Source organism: Oncorhynchus tshawytscha, linkage group LG26 (genome assembly GCF_018296145.1).
Source record: "Oncorhynchus tshawytscha isolate Ot180627B linkage group LG26, Otsh_v2.0, whole genome shotgun sequence".
NCBI lineage: Eukaryota > Metazoa > Chordata > Actinopteri > Salmoniformes > Salmonidae > Oncorhynchus > Oncorhynchus tshawytscha.
Genome location: NC_056454.1, coordinates 24640812 through 24660933, shown reverse-complemented (window position 1 = coordinate 24660933; position 20122 = coordinate 24640812). Strand labels below are relative to the sequence as shown.

Below are 20122 nucleotides of genomic sequence, written 5' to 3'. Positions count from 1 at the left end.
GCGTCGCGGAAGTTAGAGTAACAATGATACAAGGTTTTTCCACCCCTGGTTGAGCAATCGATATGCTGATAAAATTTAGGGAGTCTTGTTTTCAGATTAGCCTTGTTAAAATCCCCAGCTACAATGAATGCAGCCTCCGGATAAATGGATTCCAGTTTGCAAAGAGTCAAATAAAGTTTGTTCAGAGCCATCGATGTGTCTGCTTGGGGGGGAATATATACGGCTGTGATTATAATCGAAGATAATTCTCTTGGTAGATAATGCAGCTACATTTGATTGTGAGGAATTCTAAATCAGGTGAACAGAAGGATTTGAGTTCCTGTATGTTTCTTTCATCACACCATGTCTCGTTAGCCATAAGGCATACGCCCCCGCCCCTCTTCTTACCAGAAAGATGTTTGTTTCTGTCGGCGCGATGCGTGGAGAAACCCGCTGGCTGCACCGCCTCGGATAGCGTCTCTCCAGTGAGCCATGTTTCCGTGAAGCAAAGAACGTTACAGTCTCTGATGTCCCTCTGGAATGCTACCCTTGCTCGGATTTCATCAACCTTGTTGTCAAGAGACTGGACATTGGCGAGAAGAATGCTAGGGAGTGGTACACGATGTGCCCGTCTCCGGAGTCTGACCAGAAGACCGCCTCGTTTCCCTCTTTTTCGTATTCGTTTTTTTGGGTCGCCGCATAGGATCCATTCCGTTGTCTCGGTTGAAAGGCAGAACACGGGATCCGCGTCGCGAAAAACATATTCTTGGTCGTACTGATGGTGAGTTGACGCTGATCTTATATTCAGTAGTTCTTCTCGACTGTATGTAATGAAACCTAAGATGACCTGGGGTACTAATGTAAGAAATAACACGTAAAAAAACAAAACACTGCATAGTTTCCTAGGAACGCGAAGCGAGGCGGCCATCTCTGTCGGCGCCGGAAGTTACTTGTTACTTGTTAAATTAAAATACCATTATTTGAGTATGTATGAAAATTATGAGTTGTAAAGAATGAATGGTATTGAAGATAATAAATTATTTGTTTATTTTTATAAAAAGATAGGCTGTTTAGGTTTTCGCGTTACGTTTATTGTTTTTGTATTGTTCGTGTTTATTCGTTCATTAAACATGTATCAAAATTACCACGCTGCATTTTGGTCCGATCCTTGCTACACCTCCTCGTCAGAGGAGGAGATAGAAGAAAACCGTAACAGAATCACCCACCCTTCAGTGTTCTTTCTTTATTAAACATGAATCTAAATACCCACGCTGCGTTTTGGTCCGATCCCTGCTACACCTAGGAGATAGAAGAAAACCGTAACAGAGGATGACAAAACAAAGAACCTGACTCCAAGACATTCTTCAAACATGAGGTTGAGGCATTATTTCATTACTCAGAGAAAAAATACATCTGACATAACATATCACTTGAATTTACATTCAGACTAGTTTTAGCCCCAGAACAAGATCAATGGGTAAAATAACAGTACATGACTAATTACAGGATAACTGAACACAATGTTTATACTTTAAAAAAACTAAGTTGAAAATCAAAATATAATGCATTATATGCATTTACTCTAGCTTTTCTTTAATCACTCAATCAACTTTTCACATTACAAAACTGTATCACAAAAACAAGTTACTGTTTTACAGAATTTCATATCCGAAAACTAAACATCCCCTTTAGAAGAGGGATGGGCCTTCCCTTTACATTAAAAATATATATTAAAAAATCACAATGACCATATGAAAAAGGAACCACTCACTCCATGGTTTTAAGGCATATGAATGCTTGTTTACATCAAGCATAAATTACATGCAAACCGAGGGACGGCCTGACAACCGGGTCCTTCCAACTCCTTATGAGCCGTGGTAGAGGATGGTGGTGCTGAACAGGGCATGGTTAATACTGCTGATGGTAGTACTGCTGCTCTGCCTTCACCGACGTCTGGTGTTCCACCTGGCTGCCTGCGTTACCAGTAGCAACCATGTGCTCCGCTGTATCCCTGTAGACTTGGTGGTGTACGATGTCGGCGGGGGTGATGGTAGAGCCGCTCGACCAGGTCCCCTCACACCCTAAACCTGCTGCTAGAGGGTCACCTGCCATTGGAAATGGGACACCTGGTCAAATAATTTCAATGCTGGTTTTGCCAGTGCGGGGCCAAAACTTCCTGCTCACAGATGAGCAAAGATTTAAGAATTGATTTTGCACAACTATTACTGATGGAGATGAACGGAAAACCGGACTACAGATTACCAAATAGATTCCAGTAAACCTCACTATCTTGTGTTTACATCCCTGTACATCCTGGTTACATTGACACACAAACCCTGCTCGCGGCTGCACTAGGGATTTGTTCGTAGATTCATTCTGGAGCTATACGGATCTGGGAGTTCGTAAATTCAGAGCGTTGTCAAATTGCCCGTTCGTAAATTCAGAGAGTTTTGCTCTCGGAGCGTTCAGAGCGCACAGTGTAAAATCTGGCAGATGAGTAGGGTTGACCCGAGCGTTCTGACTTAACATCTTTAGTCAAGCTTCCAAGCTAACTGGCTAATGTTGGCTAGCTACTTCCAGACACAAATGAGAGAACATCTCACTCCATTTTACTAGCACTAGCAGAGCTGGTTAGGCTGTTTCCATGTTATCCAGAGTGTTGGCGACTAACTGTGCTGCTGGCAACAACTTAATTGTGCTTTTTTTTGCAGACGTTTACTGACACCGGCCATAATCAACGGGTGTTGAGCGTTCGTAAATTCATAAATTATTCTGCACTCTGGCACACTCAGATGAGAGTGCTCTGAAATCGGAGTACTTAGTCAGAGTGAATTTACGAACGCACCCCTAGTTCCACCCCCTTCCTGCTCCTATTGGTTTAGCCATTATGCCAAGACAGTCTATATGACAGCATAATATTTAGAAATGAGACGGCACAATTGAGGGCCTGCACAGCCTTCTCAATATCACTAGAGGCCACCAAACTACTCAGATATTCAGGCGAACTATAGAAAACATGAAATAATATTGCTTCTGTGTTTTCAGACAATTGTAGATACTTTCTCATACACACAAAAAATTAACAAATTAAGAGAAATCATAGCCCCACCATCATAATTTTATTCAAAAGAAGTACCTTTTAATGAGTTTAAACCGTACAAAACTACCCCACACTGAGCGTCAGCTCTAATTTGCATCAATATATGCCATCTACTCATTAACATTTGTGATTCTGTACAGACTGAATAGTACTGCTGAGCGGATTGCTCGACCGAAAAATTGTCATGAAGCAGATGTATGTAGGGAGGGATTTAAAGTTTGTGACCAATACATTTATGAAGGTTCCTATTTTTCCTTCTTAAAAAATTGCCTTAGGCAAGAGTAGCTTTGCCTTGCTTTATAAAAATTGTAGCACTACTAATCACGCTCATTTGTCATAGATCAACGTCTAACATTTTGTCATTACTGCAGTTAGTTAGCAAAGCAATACAACAAAACACAAGCCAAATAACGCTGCAAAAACTTAGAAAAACAGTCCAAATAAACTCACACCATTTTCAACACCAGACACAATAGATAGGCTATACAGAAAAGTGTACAAAGTCCTTTCCTAGAAAAGTAGAATGAGAGAAGATGAGGGCACTATGAGGGGCTAATCCAACCAGTCTGCGAGCTAATAGGACAGGGTCAGGCCATGTAGCACACCTTGGAAATACCTAAAAGCTGCACAGTAAAGATGTATGTACTTTAAACATTAACGTAAAGATATGCTTTGGCATAACAAGGGAGTTCTTGTATAAAAAAATAGCTATGAGACAGAGTCACCACCAGAAATGTCCAAAAAGGTAGATTTTCTCAGGGGGAATAAAAGAAAAAGCAGATAAAACAAAATATGCTTTCCCTTATTTTTACTTTAAGGGCAGGAACATTCTCTAGTAGTCTCTTCATTCTGACATGAGATGGACAAATGATGTCTTTATCCCCATATTGGCCAAAGTGGTGCAACAACATTACTACCACTAAATGCAGTACTGGATGTCTTAACTCAGTGGCCCCCAACCGATGTTTAACACGCACTTATAAAACGGGACCTGTGGAATGCACGTGGAATTTTTACTTTGGCGCACTAGTGTCGGTTATACAATTTGTATCACTTTACTTAGTCTGTGAAAACCATTAAAACAGGCAAGTCTGATTAAACTTAGCCGGAGTCATTTAATTCCTACTATATGGCTCTGAGCTTAGCTATACCACAGCCTGTGCTATAGAAACAAACAGAGCATGGCTTTGTGTCCTTGGTTGCACCTTTATAACGGAGAAACCCGCCTGTTTGTAGCGCAAACCGTTAAAAACTAAAATACATATTTAACCAGTGCTACATTTTGTTATTTCTGGTGCAGATTCGGGGACGCTCTTAAACCGGTAGAGGCCTTCACGGGTCAAACAAGATGGATCCATTCTAAAATGGACCTGGGGTTTCCCATCCGGACCCGATATGCATAAATAAAATACAACTATATAGGGACCCGTTCTGAACAGAACCGAGGACAACTAGACCCGTTCGGTATAGACCAGATCGATACAGACCCGGTCCTGAAGCAACAGACAAGTACATTTTTAAGCTACTTTATTAACCGGAGCTGATAAAGCGCAAGGAAAGAGGTAGAGAGTAATGACGCCATAGCAGGGGCCATGCTGTGTGGTAGGCTACTGTGAGTGTGCGTGAATGAGCGACACAGGAACAGTGGCGGGAGAGACCTCAACCAACCAATCCGACTTGAGCTATAGTAGACTAATCGCTGCCATAGCTAGGTTATTTAACATCATATATGATTAAGTACTGGTACCTATATTGACTGCATCAAACCGTGAGAAACTAGTTAAGATCGCAAGCTACACTATTTGATGCTGCATACGCTTTCCCGTTCTACAGTTACAAACAACTCGCAGAGCTGTAGTGAAGGAAGTTGTCAAGGAAGTCAGTTTGTGTTTATACAGGACCTCCCGCCCTCACCTACAGTCAACCAATCAGTCAACGCGGAGCTATACGGAGACCTCCGCATTTGAGTGGCGCAAGGCGATGCGGTACAGAGCTCAATTTGGCCTGTGCGTGCCCTCCGAGGCTCCGCAATTGTGTCACACCATCCATATGGTGCCTTGACCACATTTTCGGACCAAGCATACATTGGCTCTTATGATTGGCCAACAACAAGCTACACGTACCACTCTCATGAAAAACAAAGAGCAGCAGCAAAAATTATACAACTTCTCTGTCTCTCTCAATTCAATTTCAATGCAAGGGCTTTATTGGCATGGGAAACATGTGTTAACATTGCCAAAGCAAGCTACTGCAGCATTCGTGTTCGATTGTATGTGGGTCCTAGCAAGTCAGTTAAGAATTACACATACCCAAGGCAATCATATCAGAGCCGAAGCAGACCCTACGCAGATATTAAGAATTCTCGACCCGGACACGCTTGCATCCCAGATCTGGTCTCGGGGATTCGTGTCCAGCTGGATTCACGAAGACCTCTAGTACACACACGACAATAACAATCATGAGTAAGGAACTATTTCAAACAAACCATATTTAATGTATAAAAAACGTTTGTCACAGAAAATAGATTTGCTGTATGGATCAGATAAAATAAGAGGTCATTAACACTAAATAAATTAATAGTGCTATCCCATCAAGGTGTGCCACGGTTAAAAAACAGTTGGGAACCACTGGTCTAACTTCGTAATGGTCAGAATTCCGCCATTGCAGTCATGATGCGGAGGGAAACTTCAGTGCAGCCTCTAGGATTTGAACTAACCGAAGTCTAACCTTCTCACTATTCTTCTCCGGAAACCAAGTGAGGCTGGTTTCAGTAAGTTGTTCCCAAGGTGTGGGCGTTTCTACATCAAAGGAATGTAGATTAGAATTTTACAACATTATTACAGTTACCATTGGGCAATGTAGGGTGTGGAGGGATAATTGTGCAAAACACAAGTCACTCATCCTAAGGGGCTTTGCCAAAAACACAAGATTATTTAACAATAATTGTGTGGATCAAAGAACCTGGTATAACAACAAAACATAAAACGAATGTTTCTCTATCAATTAAGTATAGTAGCAAGGCAATGATTTTCTTAACATGTATGTAGAATACAATAAATTAACTATTTATGCCTTTATTTCTAGAACCCGGAAATATATCATTATCATGCCAAGAACCCGACAATGGCACTAAAATTAATTCAATCAGTGAGAGAACATGGCCAGAGAGGGCCTGATGGACATTCTACCAAGATACAATGACTAGGAGGGTCAACACTCAACTCAATACATGCACTCTAAGGTCTCTACAGGTAGGCATAGGAGTTAGTGCAGCGACAGGGGATCTGCATGGAGGCCACAGTGAAGATCTCCAGCTCCTTAGGGGCCGGTGTGGACACCTCCACTCCCCCCTGGTCCACCAGGCCTGGCACCGGCGCAGACCCATTCATCCCAAACGCCAAGTGTCCTGGCCCACCTGAGCTCACTGCCGGTGGCGCTGACTCCATGCTCTCCTGGTGTATGCTCTCCATCAGGAACTCTCCAACGCCGCAGACCGACCCATTCAGCATCCCCAGCGGCAGGCCCATACCTAGTTAGAGCAGTGGATGTAGTGGATGAGCATGTTGGGCTACCATCTAGAATACAACTAAATAAGAATACAATGACATACAGGTCAGAATACTCTACAGTCCCAAAGAGGCCATTCCATCATGCACAGGTTGTCTGGGCAGAAGGGGAGACACTGGTATTCAGCATTCTAGAATAATCAACCTTACTCAGCAAGTCCAATGTCCAATTTGAGGCTTTATCATTCAGCAATAAAAAATATATTAAAAAAATCAGCCACTGCCCCATTTTCTGATTCCCTACAGCCTTTATCAACTTCCTGGCAACAGCTCAAAACTCTGCTCCAGAGTTTGCAGAAGTCTAATAAAACAAGCAGATGCTTTTACATGTCAACCTCAGAGGCCTGGCAAACAGCAAAGGGTAAGTCCCCTGCCACCCCCTTCTTCCTCATACTGCTCGTTCTAATGCTGCACAATTAAGTAAACAATGTATTCTACCAGGTTCTCATATGGGCTAGGCCAGTTTAATCATGGTTTTACAACAGGATTTTAGAATCGGAAAGGTTTTATGACACTCTTTGCTTTATTACGCATAATTAGGTGAGAACATTGTCAGGAATAGGGCTGCAAATGGATGCTATACTACTGGAAACTTTCAAAAGTTTACCAACATTTTGGTAACGTAAAGTATTTTATTTTATCAGGTGACATCTAGTGACCTTTTTTGGGTACTTCAGATTACCACAGGTGTCCAACTCTGGCCAACAAACATATATAAAATAAGATGATTTTCAAACAAAAAGGGTATGACAAAGCTGAAAACATTATCCTAAATATAACCCATCAACTTAGTGAATAACATTGGTGTTAAATGAGGGCTTCAGCATGAAATATCCCTAATATACACATCCAGTCAAAAGTTTGGACACACCTTAGGTGTGGGTTTTTCAAGGGGTTTTCTTTATTTGTAATATTTTCTACATTGTAGAATAATAGCAAAGACTTTAAAACTATGAAATAACACAAAATGGAATCATGTAGTAACCAAAAGTGTTAAGCTTTGCACACTCTTGGCATTCTCTTAACCAGCTTCATGAGGAACGATTTTCCAAAAGTCTTGGAGTTCCCACATATGCTGAGCACTTGTTGGCTGCTTTTCCTTCTCTGCGGTCCAACTCATCCCAAACCATCTCAATTGGGTTAAGGTTGGGTGATAGTGGAAGCCAGGTCATCTGATGCAGCACTCCATCACTCTCCTTGGCCAAATAGCCCTTACACAGCCTGGTGGTGTGTTTTGGGTCATTGTCCTGTTGAAAAACAAATGATAGTCCCACTATGCGCAAACCAGATGGGATGGCATATCGCTGCCGAATGCTCATGTAGCCATGCTGGTTAAGTGTGCCTTGAATTCTAAATAAATCACAGTGTCACCAGCAAAGCACCCCCACACCACCTCCATGTTGCATGGTGGGAACCACACATGCAGAGATAATTCATTCACCAACTCTGCGTCTCACAAAGACACGGAAGTGGGAACAAAAAACATCAAATCTGGACTCCAGATCAAAACGACAGATTTCCACCGGTCTAATGACCATTGATCGGGTCTTATTATTATTGGTGTCCTTCAGTAGTGGTTTCTATGCATCAATTCAACCATGAAAGCCTGATAACAAACCTCCAGATGAGCTTCAATGACATACAACACTCCTTCGTGGCCTCCAACTGCTCTTAAATGCAAGCAAAACTAAATGCATGCTCTTCAACCGATCGCTGCCCGCACCCGCCCCCGCCTGTCTAGCATCACTAGTCTGGACGGTTCTGACTTAAAATAAGTGGACAACTACAAATACTGAGGTGTCTGGTTAGACTGTAAACTGTCCTTCCAGACTCACATTAAGCATCTCCAATCCAAAATTAAATCTAGAATCGGCTTCTAATTTCGCAACAAAGCATCCTTCACTCATGCTGCCAAACATACCCTCGTAAAACTAACTATCCTACCAATCCCTGACTTCGACGATGTCATTTACAAAAATAGTCTCCAACACTCTACTCAGCAAACTGGATGAAGTCCATCACAGTGCCATCCATCTATAAGACTTTGCTAGGTAAAGCCCCGCCTTATCTCAGCTCACTGTTTACCATTGCAGCACCCACCTGTAGCACACGCTCCAGCGGGTATATTTCACTGGTCACCCCCAAAGCCAACTCATCCTTTGGCTGCCTTTCCTTGCTGCCAATGACTGGAATGAATTGCAAAAAATAAAAAATAAATCACTGAAGCTGGAGACACATCTCCCTCACTAACTTTAAGCATCAGCTGTCAGAGCAGCTTACCGATCTTTGCATCTGTACATGGCCCACCTGTAAATAGCCCACCCAACTACCTCATCCCCATATTGTTATTCTTTTTTAAAATTCATTTGCACCCCAGTATCTCTACTTGCACATTCATCTTCTGCACATCTATCACTCCAGTGTTAAATGCTAAATTGTTATTATTTTGCCACTATGGCCTATTTATTGCCTTACCTCCCTAATCTTACTACATTTGCACACACTGCATATCAATTTTTCTATTGTGCTATTAACTGTACATTTGTTTATCCCATGTGTAACTCTGTTGTTTGTGTTGCACTGCTTTGCTCTATTTTGGCCAGGTCGCAGTTGTAAATGAGAACTTGTCCTTAACTGGCCTACCTGGTTTAATAAAGGTGAAATAAAAAATAAATAAAAACTGTACACAGTGTCCTCTGAACAGTTGATGTGTTTGGTCTGTTCCTTGAACTCTGTGAAGCATTCATTTGTGCTGCAAATCAGAGGGGCAGTTAACTTTAATGAACTTATCCACTGCAGCAGAGGTAACTCTGGGTCTTCCTTTCCATTTGGCGGTCCTCATGAGAGCCAGTTTCATCATAGCGCTTGATGGTTTTTGCAACTGCACTTGAAGAAACTTTCAAAGTTCTTGAAATGTTACGGATTGACGGACCTTCATGTCTTAAAGTAACAATGAATTGTTGTTTCTCTTTGCTTATTTGAGCTGTTTTTAGCATTAATATGGACTTGGTCTCTTACCAAATAGGGCTATCTTCTGTTTACCACCCCTACCTTGTCACAACACAACTTATTGGCTCAAACGCGTCAAATAAATAAATTCCACAAATTAACTTTTAACAAGGCACACCTGTTAAATGAAATGCATTCCAGGTGACTACCTCATGAATCTGGTTGAGAGAATACCAAGAGTGTTCCAAGGGTGGCTACATTGAAGAATATCAAATATATTCTGATTTGTTTAAACCTTTTTTGGTTACTACATGATTCTATATGTCATTTCATAGTGTTGATGTATTCACTTTTATTATACAATGTAGAAAATAGTAAAAATTAAGAAAACCTTGAATGAGTAGGTGTGTCCAAACTTTTGACTGGTACTGTATATTTTACACACTTATTTTACTATGTCAATACATCTTTGTTGTAAACATTTTGGCTCCAAACTGGTGGTGAAAAAAGTAAATCAGTAGTTTATAGAATAAAACAAAATGTTCAATTTACCCAAAACACATACCTATAAATAGTAAAACCAGAGTAACTGATCATGTTGCAGTGGTCTCAATTTTTTCCAGAGCTGAACATTAATACATTTTTTTTAAAGTATAAATGAGCAAAATTACCAGATTGCAGAAGATGCCGGTAAATTTGGTAAATTACCAGTTCTCTTTGCAACCATAGTCAGGAGATTAATCACCCTAAAACTCTTGCTCATTAAAAAAAAGTCACTGGAATACGTTAATAATCCCTCGCAAATTGAAGTTATTTTTACAGAGTATTAAAACTGCAAAAATCTACCGTCAGTTCTGGCCTTCTTGATTTGATTGGCTTCCATGTTATCAAACGATCTCTTTCTATTGGGTGCCCCGTTAAGGAGGCTCCGCCCTAGGATGAGAGGGTGGGAGTGGCCTCCGTTCTGGGTGGTACCGTTCAGACAAAAGCCGTTAAGCTGGGTCTGGGTCAGGTTCTGCTGCAGGTTCTGCGCATTGGAGAGCATCTCAGCACATTCGCGGAACCCCTGGGCATGGGCCAGGTCAGCGGCGGACAGCCCACTAGCGTTCCTCATACTGCGCAATAAGAGAAGAGAGCATTAGAGAAACCTACGCCCGGCCATTGCCAGGGATCTCACACACACACACACACACACACACACATCCCTGACTGCCTCTATTACACTAACCTTGCACATCTACACTACCATTATCTCTGAGGGAGAGATGACAACTGATCCTTTTAGATATTATTTCCCTGAAATTAAATGCATCTGGAAATAAAAATCTCACATATTTTTTTGAAATGAAAATGTAGAGCTGTCCACTGCAAGAGAACATGATAAATAACTATCAATATGCACACATTTAAAAAATGTCTGAATCAGGAGACCAAAGTCATTCCCACATCCCAGAAATGTTGATACATTTCAAAGATGCAAAACATTGAGTGGAAGAAATGCACATCGTTGGCGATAACGGACAAGTTCGTTCTGATTGACGGTAACCTCAAAGAAATATATAATAGTCAAAAAGAGGAAAAGTTACACAAGGTGGTGTTCTGAAAACAGCACTTGATTTTCAGCTACAGAGGTTGAACAGGGTCAAAATCATGGTATCAAGTCATCAAGTCCACCTTGCAGAAAATGTATGTGCATGTATGTGTGTGTATGAGACGTAAATGAGACGTAAATATGAGTGAGTGGGTGTGTGTGTGTGTGTGAAGCTAACAAAGTGTCTAAAAAAAGCTGAATAATAGTTAAATTCTTGCTAAAGTGAGTAGAGACTGGCAACACAGGATCAAAGTTCTGCTTATTTGGTCCAAAGGCAGTCCTCAAGACAGGCTTCAGGGTCCTCCAACTCATTCATCGGTCACAGGGAAAGCTAGGTTTTTTCTCAGTACATCCATGTTCATGATTTGATGCAGATGGAAGAAGAGAGAGAAAGAAGACAGGGATAAAAATGGAAAAGCATAAGAGAGAAGAAAAGAGATTCAGCAGAGTAATCTTCAAGGAACATAGATGATGAAAGATGTCCTTTCTTCCAGGAGAGAAAAGCAAAAATTAGACAATATGTTGGAGCTCTACAGTGGCACTCACTGTTTAAGAAGAAAACGATTGTCTGTTTTCAATGTCAAAGCAGCCGGCATCCAATCAGAAGGAACCAATAAAAGGTTAAGAAAACAACAACCCTTTATTTTGGTATCACAGCAGACACCAAAAAGACCTATGGTTGATTTGGTCTCAGATTCAGGCGTGTGCATAACAGATAGTCTGTTTAGTCATTTCCTGTTGCCACTATAAACCTGTAATAAACCTACAGTAGGACTTTATGAATGAGCAAACAGCAATGCAGTGAGCATAGTTGATTATGATTATTATGATTTCCATAATACTTATAGATATGCTAGAAAGAAGACAAGGATGTCACTGGGTGGGTAACAACTCAGAGCATCAGTGTTTGAGCTGTTTTCTGTGTCTGGACTTCTAAAATCATTTGGGTAAAAAGTAAAAAAGTGAGCATCAAAGCAAATTAGTCTAAAAAGATAGGACTACTCTAACCTGGCTACTAAGCCAAAATTGGCCATCTAAAGCGATCAGACAGGGCCAACCCAGTGACCTGCTTCTAAGCAGGTCATAAACAAAAATAGACACCAGGTAGAGAATTGCCTGGTCACTGTTCCTGGCATGTCCTGTAGCAGACCAAAAAGATTCCCTTGTAAGGATTGAGGTCTGCTCTGCCATGGAAATGGTTCAATTCATTTCCAGGAAGTGTCTCGAAAAATACTCTAAGCTAACAGAGGCCCGAAACTTGACTGTTTGGAAATGTTCGGCCAATCGCCAAACATTTCTGCTGGCTAATGGGAGAACCATTCTGCACTTGTTGTTCCGAGGCTAAACACCATTGGATTCCGTGGCAAAATAATTTCCCAAGCTGAACAACCAGGTCTTTGTAAGGGGAAGAGGGCATTCGAGGCAGGTCCCCCGTATTGATTGAACTTTTTTTGTTGTATTATTTAGAAATGAGAAACACTTGACCTTGTGGGCAGTCTCTGCCTCATATAGATTGCAATGATGCACTAGGCAAATAACCTGCTACTGCATTGTTGCTGTAAGGGGTTGTAGGACGTTGAAAAGACGTGTAATATACATACTTTCCAGACGTTGAAGTTGGGTTCAATTTAGGTTCTGTATGAAAGATGAAAAGATGTATTTTCCGTATGTTTAAAATGCATATTTTCCAGGATGTTGAAAAGGTATCTTTTCCGGACGTTGAAAAATATGTATTTTCCAGATGTTGAAATCAGGCAATTTTTTGGTTCTAAATTAAAGTTGAAAATATGTAATTTATAGATGTCTATGATTGGTTCAGATTTTGGACTGTACAAAAAACAAGACGACCAAAAAGGCATTAGAGTTGGTCCGTGCTTACTGACGTATAGCCTACAGTTTTGCCTGAGATTTAATTTTATGAATGCCCATCTGTGTGGTAAGCCTACCACTTGTAAAACACCCAAAAAATACATTTTGTCCAGACAGGAACAAAGTGAGACGTTGGCTCGTGCTTACTGGGGTGTAGCCTGCCATGACAGCCACAATGGAATTGTATGAATGCCCATCAAGTTGTAGGCCCACCATTAGTAAAACAGGCCATTGCATAGGCTTTATTAGTCATAAATGCTCTGACTAATCAACTTGGCAATTTAAGCTCTGAATATCAGATATCCAACTTTATCAGGAGTTAGTGAGCCTATTTGCAATGTGTTTACACTGCGGGAAATGCAGAAGTATTTAATTTTTTGCTATAACCAGCTTGTCAAAAATTGACGGATACAAACTTGAAACTACTGATCATGTCAATGGGGTGAAACTCCTGGACAACAGTTGTACAGCTGTTTTTAGGATTGTTTGTTAACATGACAACGCATTTTTGTATTTGATTGGGTGTCATTTAGGTTTGGCTATTTGATCAGAGAAACCTGCATGTAAAAACTGTCAGTCTCATTACATTGTCATACATTTTATCTACAGCCTGTAGGCTACAGAAAAGACCACATACTCTAACACATTCTATATTTGCTACACGATTTAATTAAGTCAAAAATTGACGTAATGTTGGTGCAACACCGCAGCGAGGGGTCTCTAGATGAGCACCCTGAAGAGGCACGCTTCAAATATGAGTTTTAAATGTGAATAAAGTGAAAGGTGTAGCAACCCAGTGACATCCATGAAGAAATATATACTCTCTAGTTTAGATACTGTTGTTCACTCATTCATAAACTCAGTGCTTTGTCTTTCTTACGATCCCTAGAACTATCTTAATGTGTACAAAGTCAAAACAATAAATTAAATCAAAATGCACTGTAATTAACGTGCTAAAGATCACATTCCTCTGTTGAATAAAAATAAAATTCACACATGATTAACTTGCATACATATCCCATCCCCCCCATTCTGACTCAGTTTGAAAAAACAAAAATTAACGCTTCCAAGAGATCCCACCTTCAAGCAAAAGCTTTTTTTATATAGAATTTGTGAGCATGTACTGTAGACTGACGGGTCTCACTAAGAGGAGTAACAATCCTTCAGGGTGCCAGAGAATCTAATACAACCAGTGTAGGGAACATTATGTGCACAAAGAACATGACACCAAAGTATTCTGCTCTGGCTTCTGAAAAATTGCCTATTTTTGTATTAGCAATCAGGTAATAATTTCAACCCAACACGAAGTGAATTTGTTGAAGGGACAAACAAGATATACTGTAGTTTATTATCAACAAAACGTAATTATACTATGTGTATGTCATGTGTATTATATGTCTAACCCCTCCAACCTTACTATCCTATCCCATCCCACCCCAGGCCTGGACCCACCCCCTGCTATCACTGACAAAGACCAGAGGTTTCGTTAAAAAAATAGTTCAGGATTTTGGCAATTAAAAGGTAGTTTTGCGAGCCAATGCTAACTAGCATTAGAGCAAAGACTGGAAGTCGACAGACTTCAAGTCATTGCGCTTCCTTCAAACTGCACGCAGAGACATAAAACGGTATCAACGGGTTCATCGGACTCAGGGGAAGTAGATCAAAGGCCCCATTGCCAAAAACCCAAACTATCCATTTAAAGTAAAGGGATTTTCTTTTTAAAGAGAAAAAAAGGATAGCTAGCAACTCCATCTCCTTGAACTAGACTAATTTATTATGGATCAAATTAGACCGACTAAGATCCTTTTAAAAAGGTTGCTTCTCTTTTTCTTAGAACAAACTGCAAAAGTGTTCTTCATTACAAGAAAAACAATTGGTTCGAAAAGTAGAGAACATGGGCTTGAAGAAGGAATCCTGGAAATAACATCCCTAAAAGATGAATGAAAGTGACTTTTGGTTGAACATAATCACATAGAATGTTTGCGAATTGTATGTTAGCAGATGCTGAAGTAACTGATAGGATACCATTCGCCCAAAAGTATCAATGTGACAGGTTAGAAGCTATTTTTAAGCCACACAACCACAACACTAATATAGGCTTAACCCATAAGTTTACTGGTTTTAAAGAACTTAGTCCAATAAGTTAAAAGGACTGAAAATGTAAGAATAATAGCTCAAATATAAGAATTATATAATATTATGAATTACCAGTAGAACCACATGTTCCCATTCACTTAAATAATAAACCCTTGTAAAAATCCAAATGATGTTATTACAATAAATTATCTCCATAATAAAGTTAAAGATTTAGATATAAAAGACACAGTAAGAATCAAAATATTATGGATTTGTTTTATGTGGTGCCTTGTTCCTTTGTACACATTGTGCCCCCCATTAGATCTTTCATAGGGCTACAGTTTAAATCAGATTTCTGGCCAGACTTGATGCCAGTGTGTTTATGGTTTAACTCATTTGTCAGTATCATGCCATGTTGTTTGGAATGACAACAACAATGCGAGTTGGATATGGCAGAAACAGACTGGCATCCAGTCTAGCTTCTGGCACCAAAACTTCCAACATAGGCAATGGAGCCATTGTGAATGTAACGGATGTGAAACGGCTAGCTTAGTTAGCGGTGCGCGCTAAATAGCGTTTCAATCAGTGACGTCACTTGCTCTGAGACCTTGAAGTAGTAGTTCCCCTTGCTCTGCAAGGGCCGCGGCTTTTGTGGAGCGATGGGTAACGATGCTTCGTGGGTGACTGTTGTTGATGTGTGCAGAGGGTCCCTGGTTCGCGTCTGGGTATGGGCGAGGGGACGGTCTAAAGTTATGTTACATTGATGCTGTTGACCCGGATCTTACATGTGTAGTTTTAAGCGTATGAAAATCTCTGCTATGCATTTCATAACAGAACACATGGTTATTTGTAAGTTAACGAGAAATATCATCTTAAAATATAGGGGGGAAAATAAATAAAATCAGCCACAAGAGCATTAGTGAGGTAGGGCACTGATGTTGGGTGATTAGGCAGTCTGCGTACCAATTCATCCCAAGGGTGTTCGATGGGGTTGAGGTCAGTGGTCTGTGCAGGCCAGTCGACTTCTTCCACACAGATCTAGACAAACCATGTGTGGACCTCGTTGTGCACAGGGGCATTGTCATGCTGAAACAAGAAAGGGCCTTCGCCAAACTTTTGCCACAAAGTTAGAAGCAGAGAATTGTATGCTGTAGCGTTAAGATTTCCCTTCACTGGGGCCATAGCCTGAACCATGAAAAACAGCCCCAGACCACTATTCCTCCTCCACAAAACTTTACAGTTGGCACTATGCCGTCTCATTCAGGCAGGTAGCGTTCTCCTGGCATCCGCCAAACCCAGAGTTGTCCATTGGACTGACAGATTTTGAAGCGTGAGTCATCACGCCAGAGAACGAGTTTCCACTGCTTCCACTGAGCTTTACACCACTCCAGCCGACTTTTGGCATTGCGCATGGCGATGGTGATCTTAGGAGGGTGTGCGGCTGCTCGGCCATAGAAACCCATTTCATAAGACTCCCGACTAACAGTTCTTCTGCTGACGTTGCTTCAAGAGGAAGTTTGGAACCTTGGTAATGAGCTTGGTAATGAGAACCTTGGTAATGCGCTTCAGCAATCCCGTTCTGTGAGCTTGTGTGGCCTACCACTTCACGGCTGAGCCGTTGTTGCTCCTAGGTTTCCACTTCACAGTAAAAGCACTTAGTTGACCGGGGCAGCTCAAGTAGGGCAGAAATTTGACAAACTGACTTGTTGGAAAGGCACCACATTGAAAGTCACTGAGCTCTTCAGTAAGACCATTCTACTGCCAATGTTTGTCTATGGTGACTGCATGGTGGTGTGCTCAATTTTATACATCTGTTAACAATGGGTGTGGCTGAAATAGACAAATCCACAAATTTGAAGGGGTGTCCACATGCAAATACTTTTGTACTATATAGTGTAAGGGTCTCCATAGAAAACCCTCAATTTTGGGAACACTGTTCTGAGAGTTCTGTTAAAGCCTGATAATGTAGCATTTCCCTTCACAGGATCAGAGCAGCACTGGATAAACTCTATTTTAGTTGCTCTAACTGCATTTGTCATCTTGGCTTTAAACCGTCAATAAACAAAAGGAAATCCCCCTTCCCCCTGTGAATTATATTTGGAGACAGTTCCACAATAATGGTAACCTGGTTTCTGGGATGAGTCAAAAACATCCAGTGGCCAAATTGATTAATATACCAACATATGTCAGGACATTTGATTTTGTGCATTTTAGTGGTTTTTCTTAAACGCAGCTCTCACATCACTGAATGTTGTAAATGTGCCTACTAACATTGAATGTCCAATAGAAACGTAAAAACATACTCAGTTAAGCTAAGTGGGTTTTTGATCCTGCAGCTCTTCTGAAGTTTTCAGCTATGGTTCTTAGTCTCTGGCATAACTCATCACATAGCTCAGCACGGGAGCCAATCGAATGACGCCAGAGCTGACATGAACAACAATAGACTGATTGCAGTCTTGCTCAGGGCAAATCCCTTAGATAAGGGAGGCCTTGCATTCCCTCCCTCTTCCTGCCCCTGAATTCTAGCCAACTACATTCTATCTCCCACCCTCTCCCATTTGGTTCCTGTAGTTACAAAGTGATCCATTCAGATTTTTTGTTTAACTGCAAAGTTTCTGACATAGTTCAGGTCGAGAAGAGAGCGGTAAATGAACACCAACTTTATTTGAAACACAATGATATCTACAATCACACTCATGTCCTGTTATTGAGACCCGTCATATGTGTGTGAATGCTAAAGGGTGATACAGTACCTTGAATAATCAGCCTGTTGGATTCTAAATGGTCTATAATTAAGCAATAAGGCCCGAGGTGGTGTGGTATATGGCCAATATACCACAGCTAAAGGCTGTTCTTATGCACAACGCAACGAGGAGTGCTAGAACACAGCCCTTAGCCGTGGTAGATTGGCCATATATCACAAACCCCTGAGGTGCCTTATTGCTATTTTGAATTGATATCGACATAATTAGAGTAGTAAGAATAAATGGTATGTCATACCCATGGTATTCGGTCTGATATACCACGGCTTTCAGCCAATCAGCATTTAGGGCTTGAACCACCCAGTTTATAATACAGGATGACCATGTCCAAAACTGAGTAGTAAGTAAGGAAGCGTTAATTTCTCTTTTAAATGCCTGGTATGCTTTGCTTTTCAGTTGTGAACACACAACCACTGCCTTCTGTTGCTAGCCTATCACCTTCGAGAGAGATCCTAAAAATCATGCTGACCTGTAACTTTACATAGGACTAATTAAAAAGATCACTAAATCATAAAATGGGTCCTATGGTTAGTTTACAAATAAAATACAGGGACAGGTAATATTAAGCAAAGCATGCAGGTCTAAACATGTTTAAAGAAATCAAACTATTTAAAAGATATTCATAATCATAAATGTCCTAGCATTAAAACCAATCACCGCATGAAATACCTCAACAGTTTGCCAGTTTGTAGATAGGAAGCGATAGTGAGAACACTCAATGCCACAACAGTACGGCTATCCCAGGGAACGGGGCAGACTCTGCAGTGTCTATTCTCCCCCTTTTCTAGGATTACTTGAAAAAATCAAGTCATTTCGAATTCAATGGCTGCAAAACATTGAGATGTGGAGGTTTCTGAGTCTTATTTGTTGACAGTACAAAAAAGAAGAGATCATACGTTTTTCTATGAAGTATTTTTTCTCTCTTCTCATTGCCACTTTCATAAGAGAAAATGTGACAGAAGATCAGATAATCAAAACAGATCTTACGGTATATCATAGAAATGGGTTAATACTGAAGGTGACATTCAAAAACAGAACAGGTTCTTTTATACAAGCAAAATATGTTAGCATTATATACAGTTAAATAGTATGACCCTGGTGACTGCTCTACTCTGGACTATTCTCTATCCACGACACAACCCAGAGTGATTCTCTATTCACTAATCTACTGAGCATACCCCCTAGAGTAGCTCATTGTAAAACCCTAAAAGTGCTAGAGGCTCATGACAAGAAATTCAAAAAGGAGAATCCAAAAAGTGAAATGAAATCAAGTTTGATGTTTTAGGTTCAAAACGATCTACGCATGTTTCTAGATATTTAAGGTTTTGATTGCGAATTATGCTATTTTTTCCCCCACGTCAAAATCAAAATGGATAACTATTTGAATGAAACAAACACTAATTAATATTCATTGCCCTATTATGATGGTGACGTAAAACCATACATTTAGGGTTCTACACCTGTATTGCTAAGCCGTGCTTCTACACCTGCATTGCTTGCTGTTTGGGGTTTTAGGCTGGGTTTCTGTACAGCCCTTTGAGATATCAGCTGATGTAAGAAGGGCTTTATAAATACATTTGATTTATATATTTGAATAAACCAGAACGTTTTGCCTGAAATTGCCTAATAAGGAAGTTACCACTTGCTGCTCCATGCATGTATTGTTGAATAATATCTGTGAATAATGATACCAAGTGATTGGGTAAATGATCTGGAAAGATCATGTAAACGTTGATGGGAGAGAAAAATAACTGAACCAACAATAGAAGACAACCAAGCTTCTGTGAGTAAGTCTGCCGGCTGAGATATTCATGGTTTGTACAGGATGATTCAACATGATCAGGTCACAAGAAAAGCACCTGTCCAGAATAATGGGCCACGGTCCTTGTCAATGTACTGCCACTGTCAAACAACAAGAAAATAGGTCATCGTCTTAATACGTTTAACTTGAGTCTTGAGATGCAGAAAACACTATGATAGACAGTTGAACTATCATTTTTTAAATTAGAAAATGATCCTCTTTCAGATAGGCTATTCAAGGTGGTTCAGGGACAAACAAGGACATGCTCCATGGCTTCAGTGATTTCACAAGAGAATGAAAATATTTCATTAAAATCACACATCTTGGGTGATAAGATGACGCAGACAGATATGGCAGCTCTGCTTCTAGGTCCTAAGCACAATCATTTTGCTACACCTACAATAACATTTGCTAAATATGTGTACAGTG

At 40.6% G+C, this 20122-nt stretch overlaps 1 protein-coding gene across 1 annotated transcript in view; it reads right to left on the bottom strand.

Moving 5' to 3' along the window:
• Positions 1–3076: 3076 nt before the first annotated feature.
• LOC112225410 (ankyrin repeat domain-containing protein 10) overlaps positions 3077–20122 on the bottom strand; it is a 34056-nt gene continuing 17010 nt past the window's right edge. Inside the window, exons 4-5 of the mRNA XM_024389361.2 lie at positions 10441–10709; positions 3077–6608 (exon numbers count right to left, since the gene is read on the bottom strand). Of these exons, the coding sequence (XP_024245129.1) occupies positions 6325–6608; positions 10441–10709 (553 nt within the window). The 3' untranslated portion in view covers positions 3077–6324. The remainder of the gene's footprint in view (positions 6609–10440; positions 10710–20122) is intronic.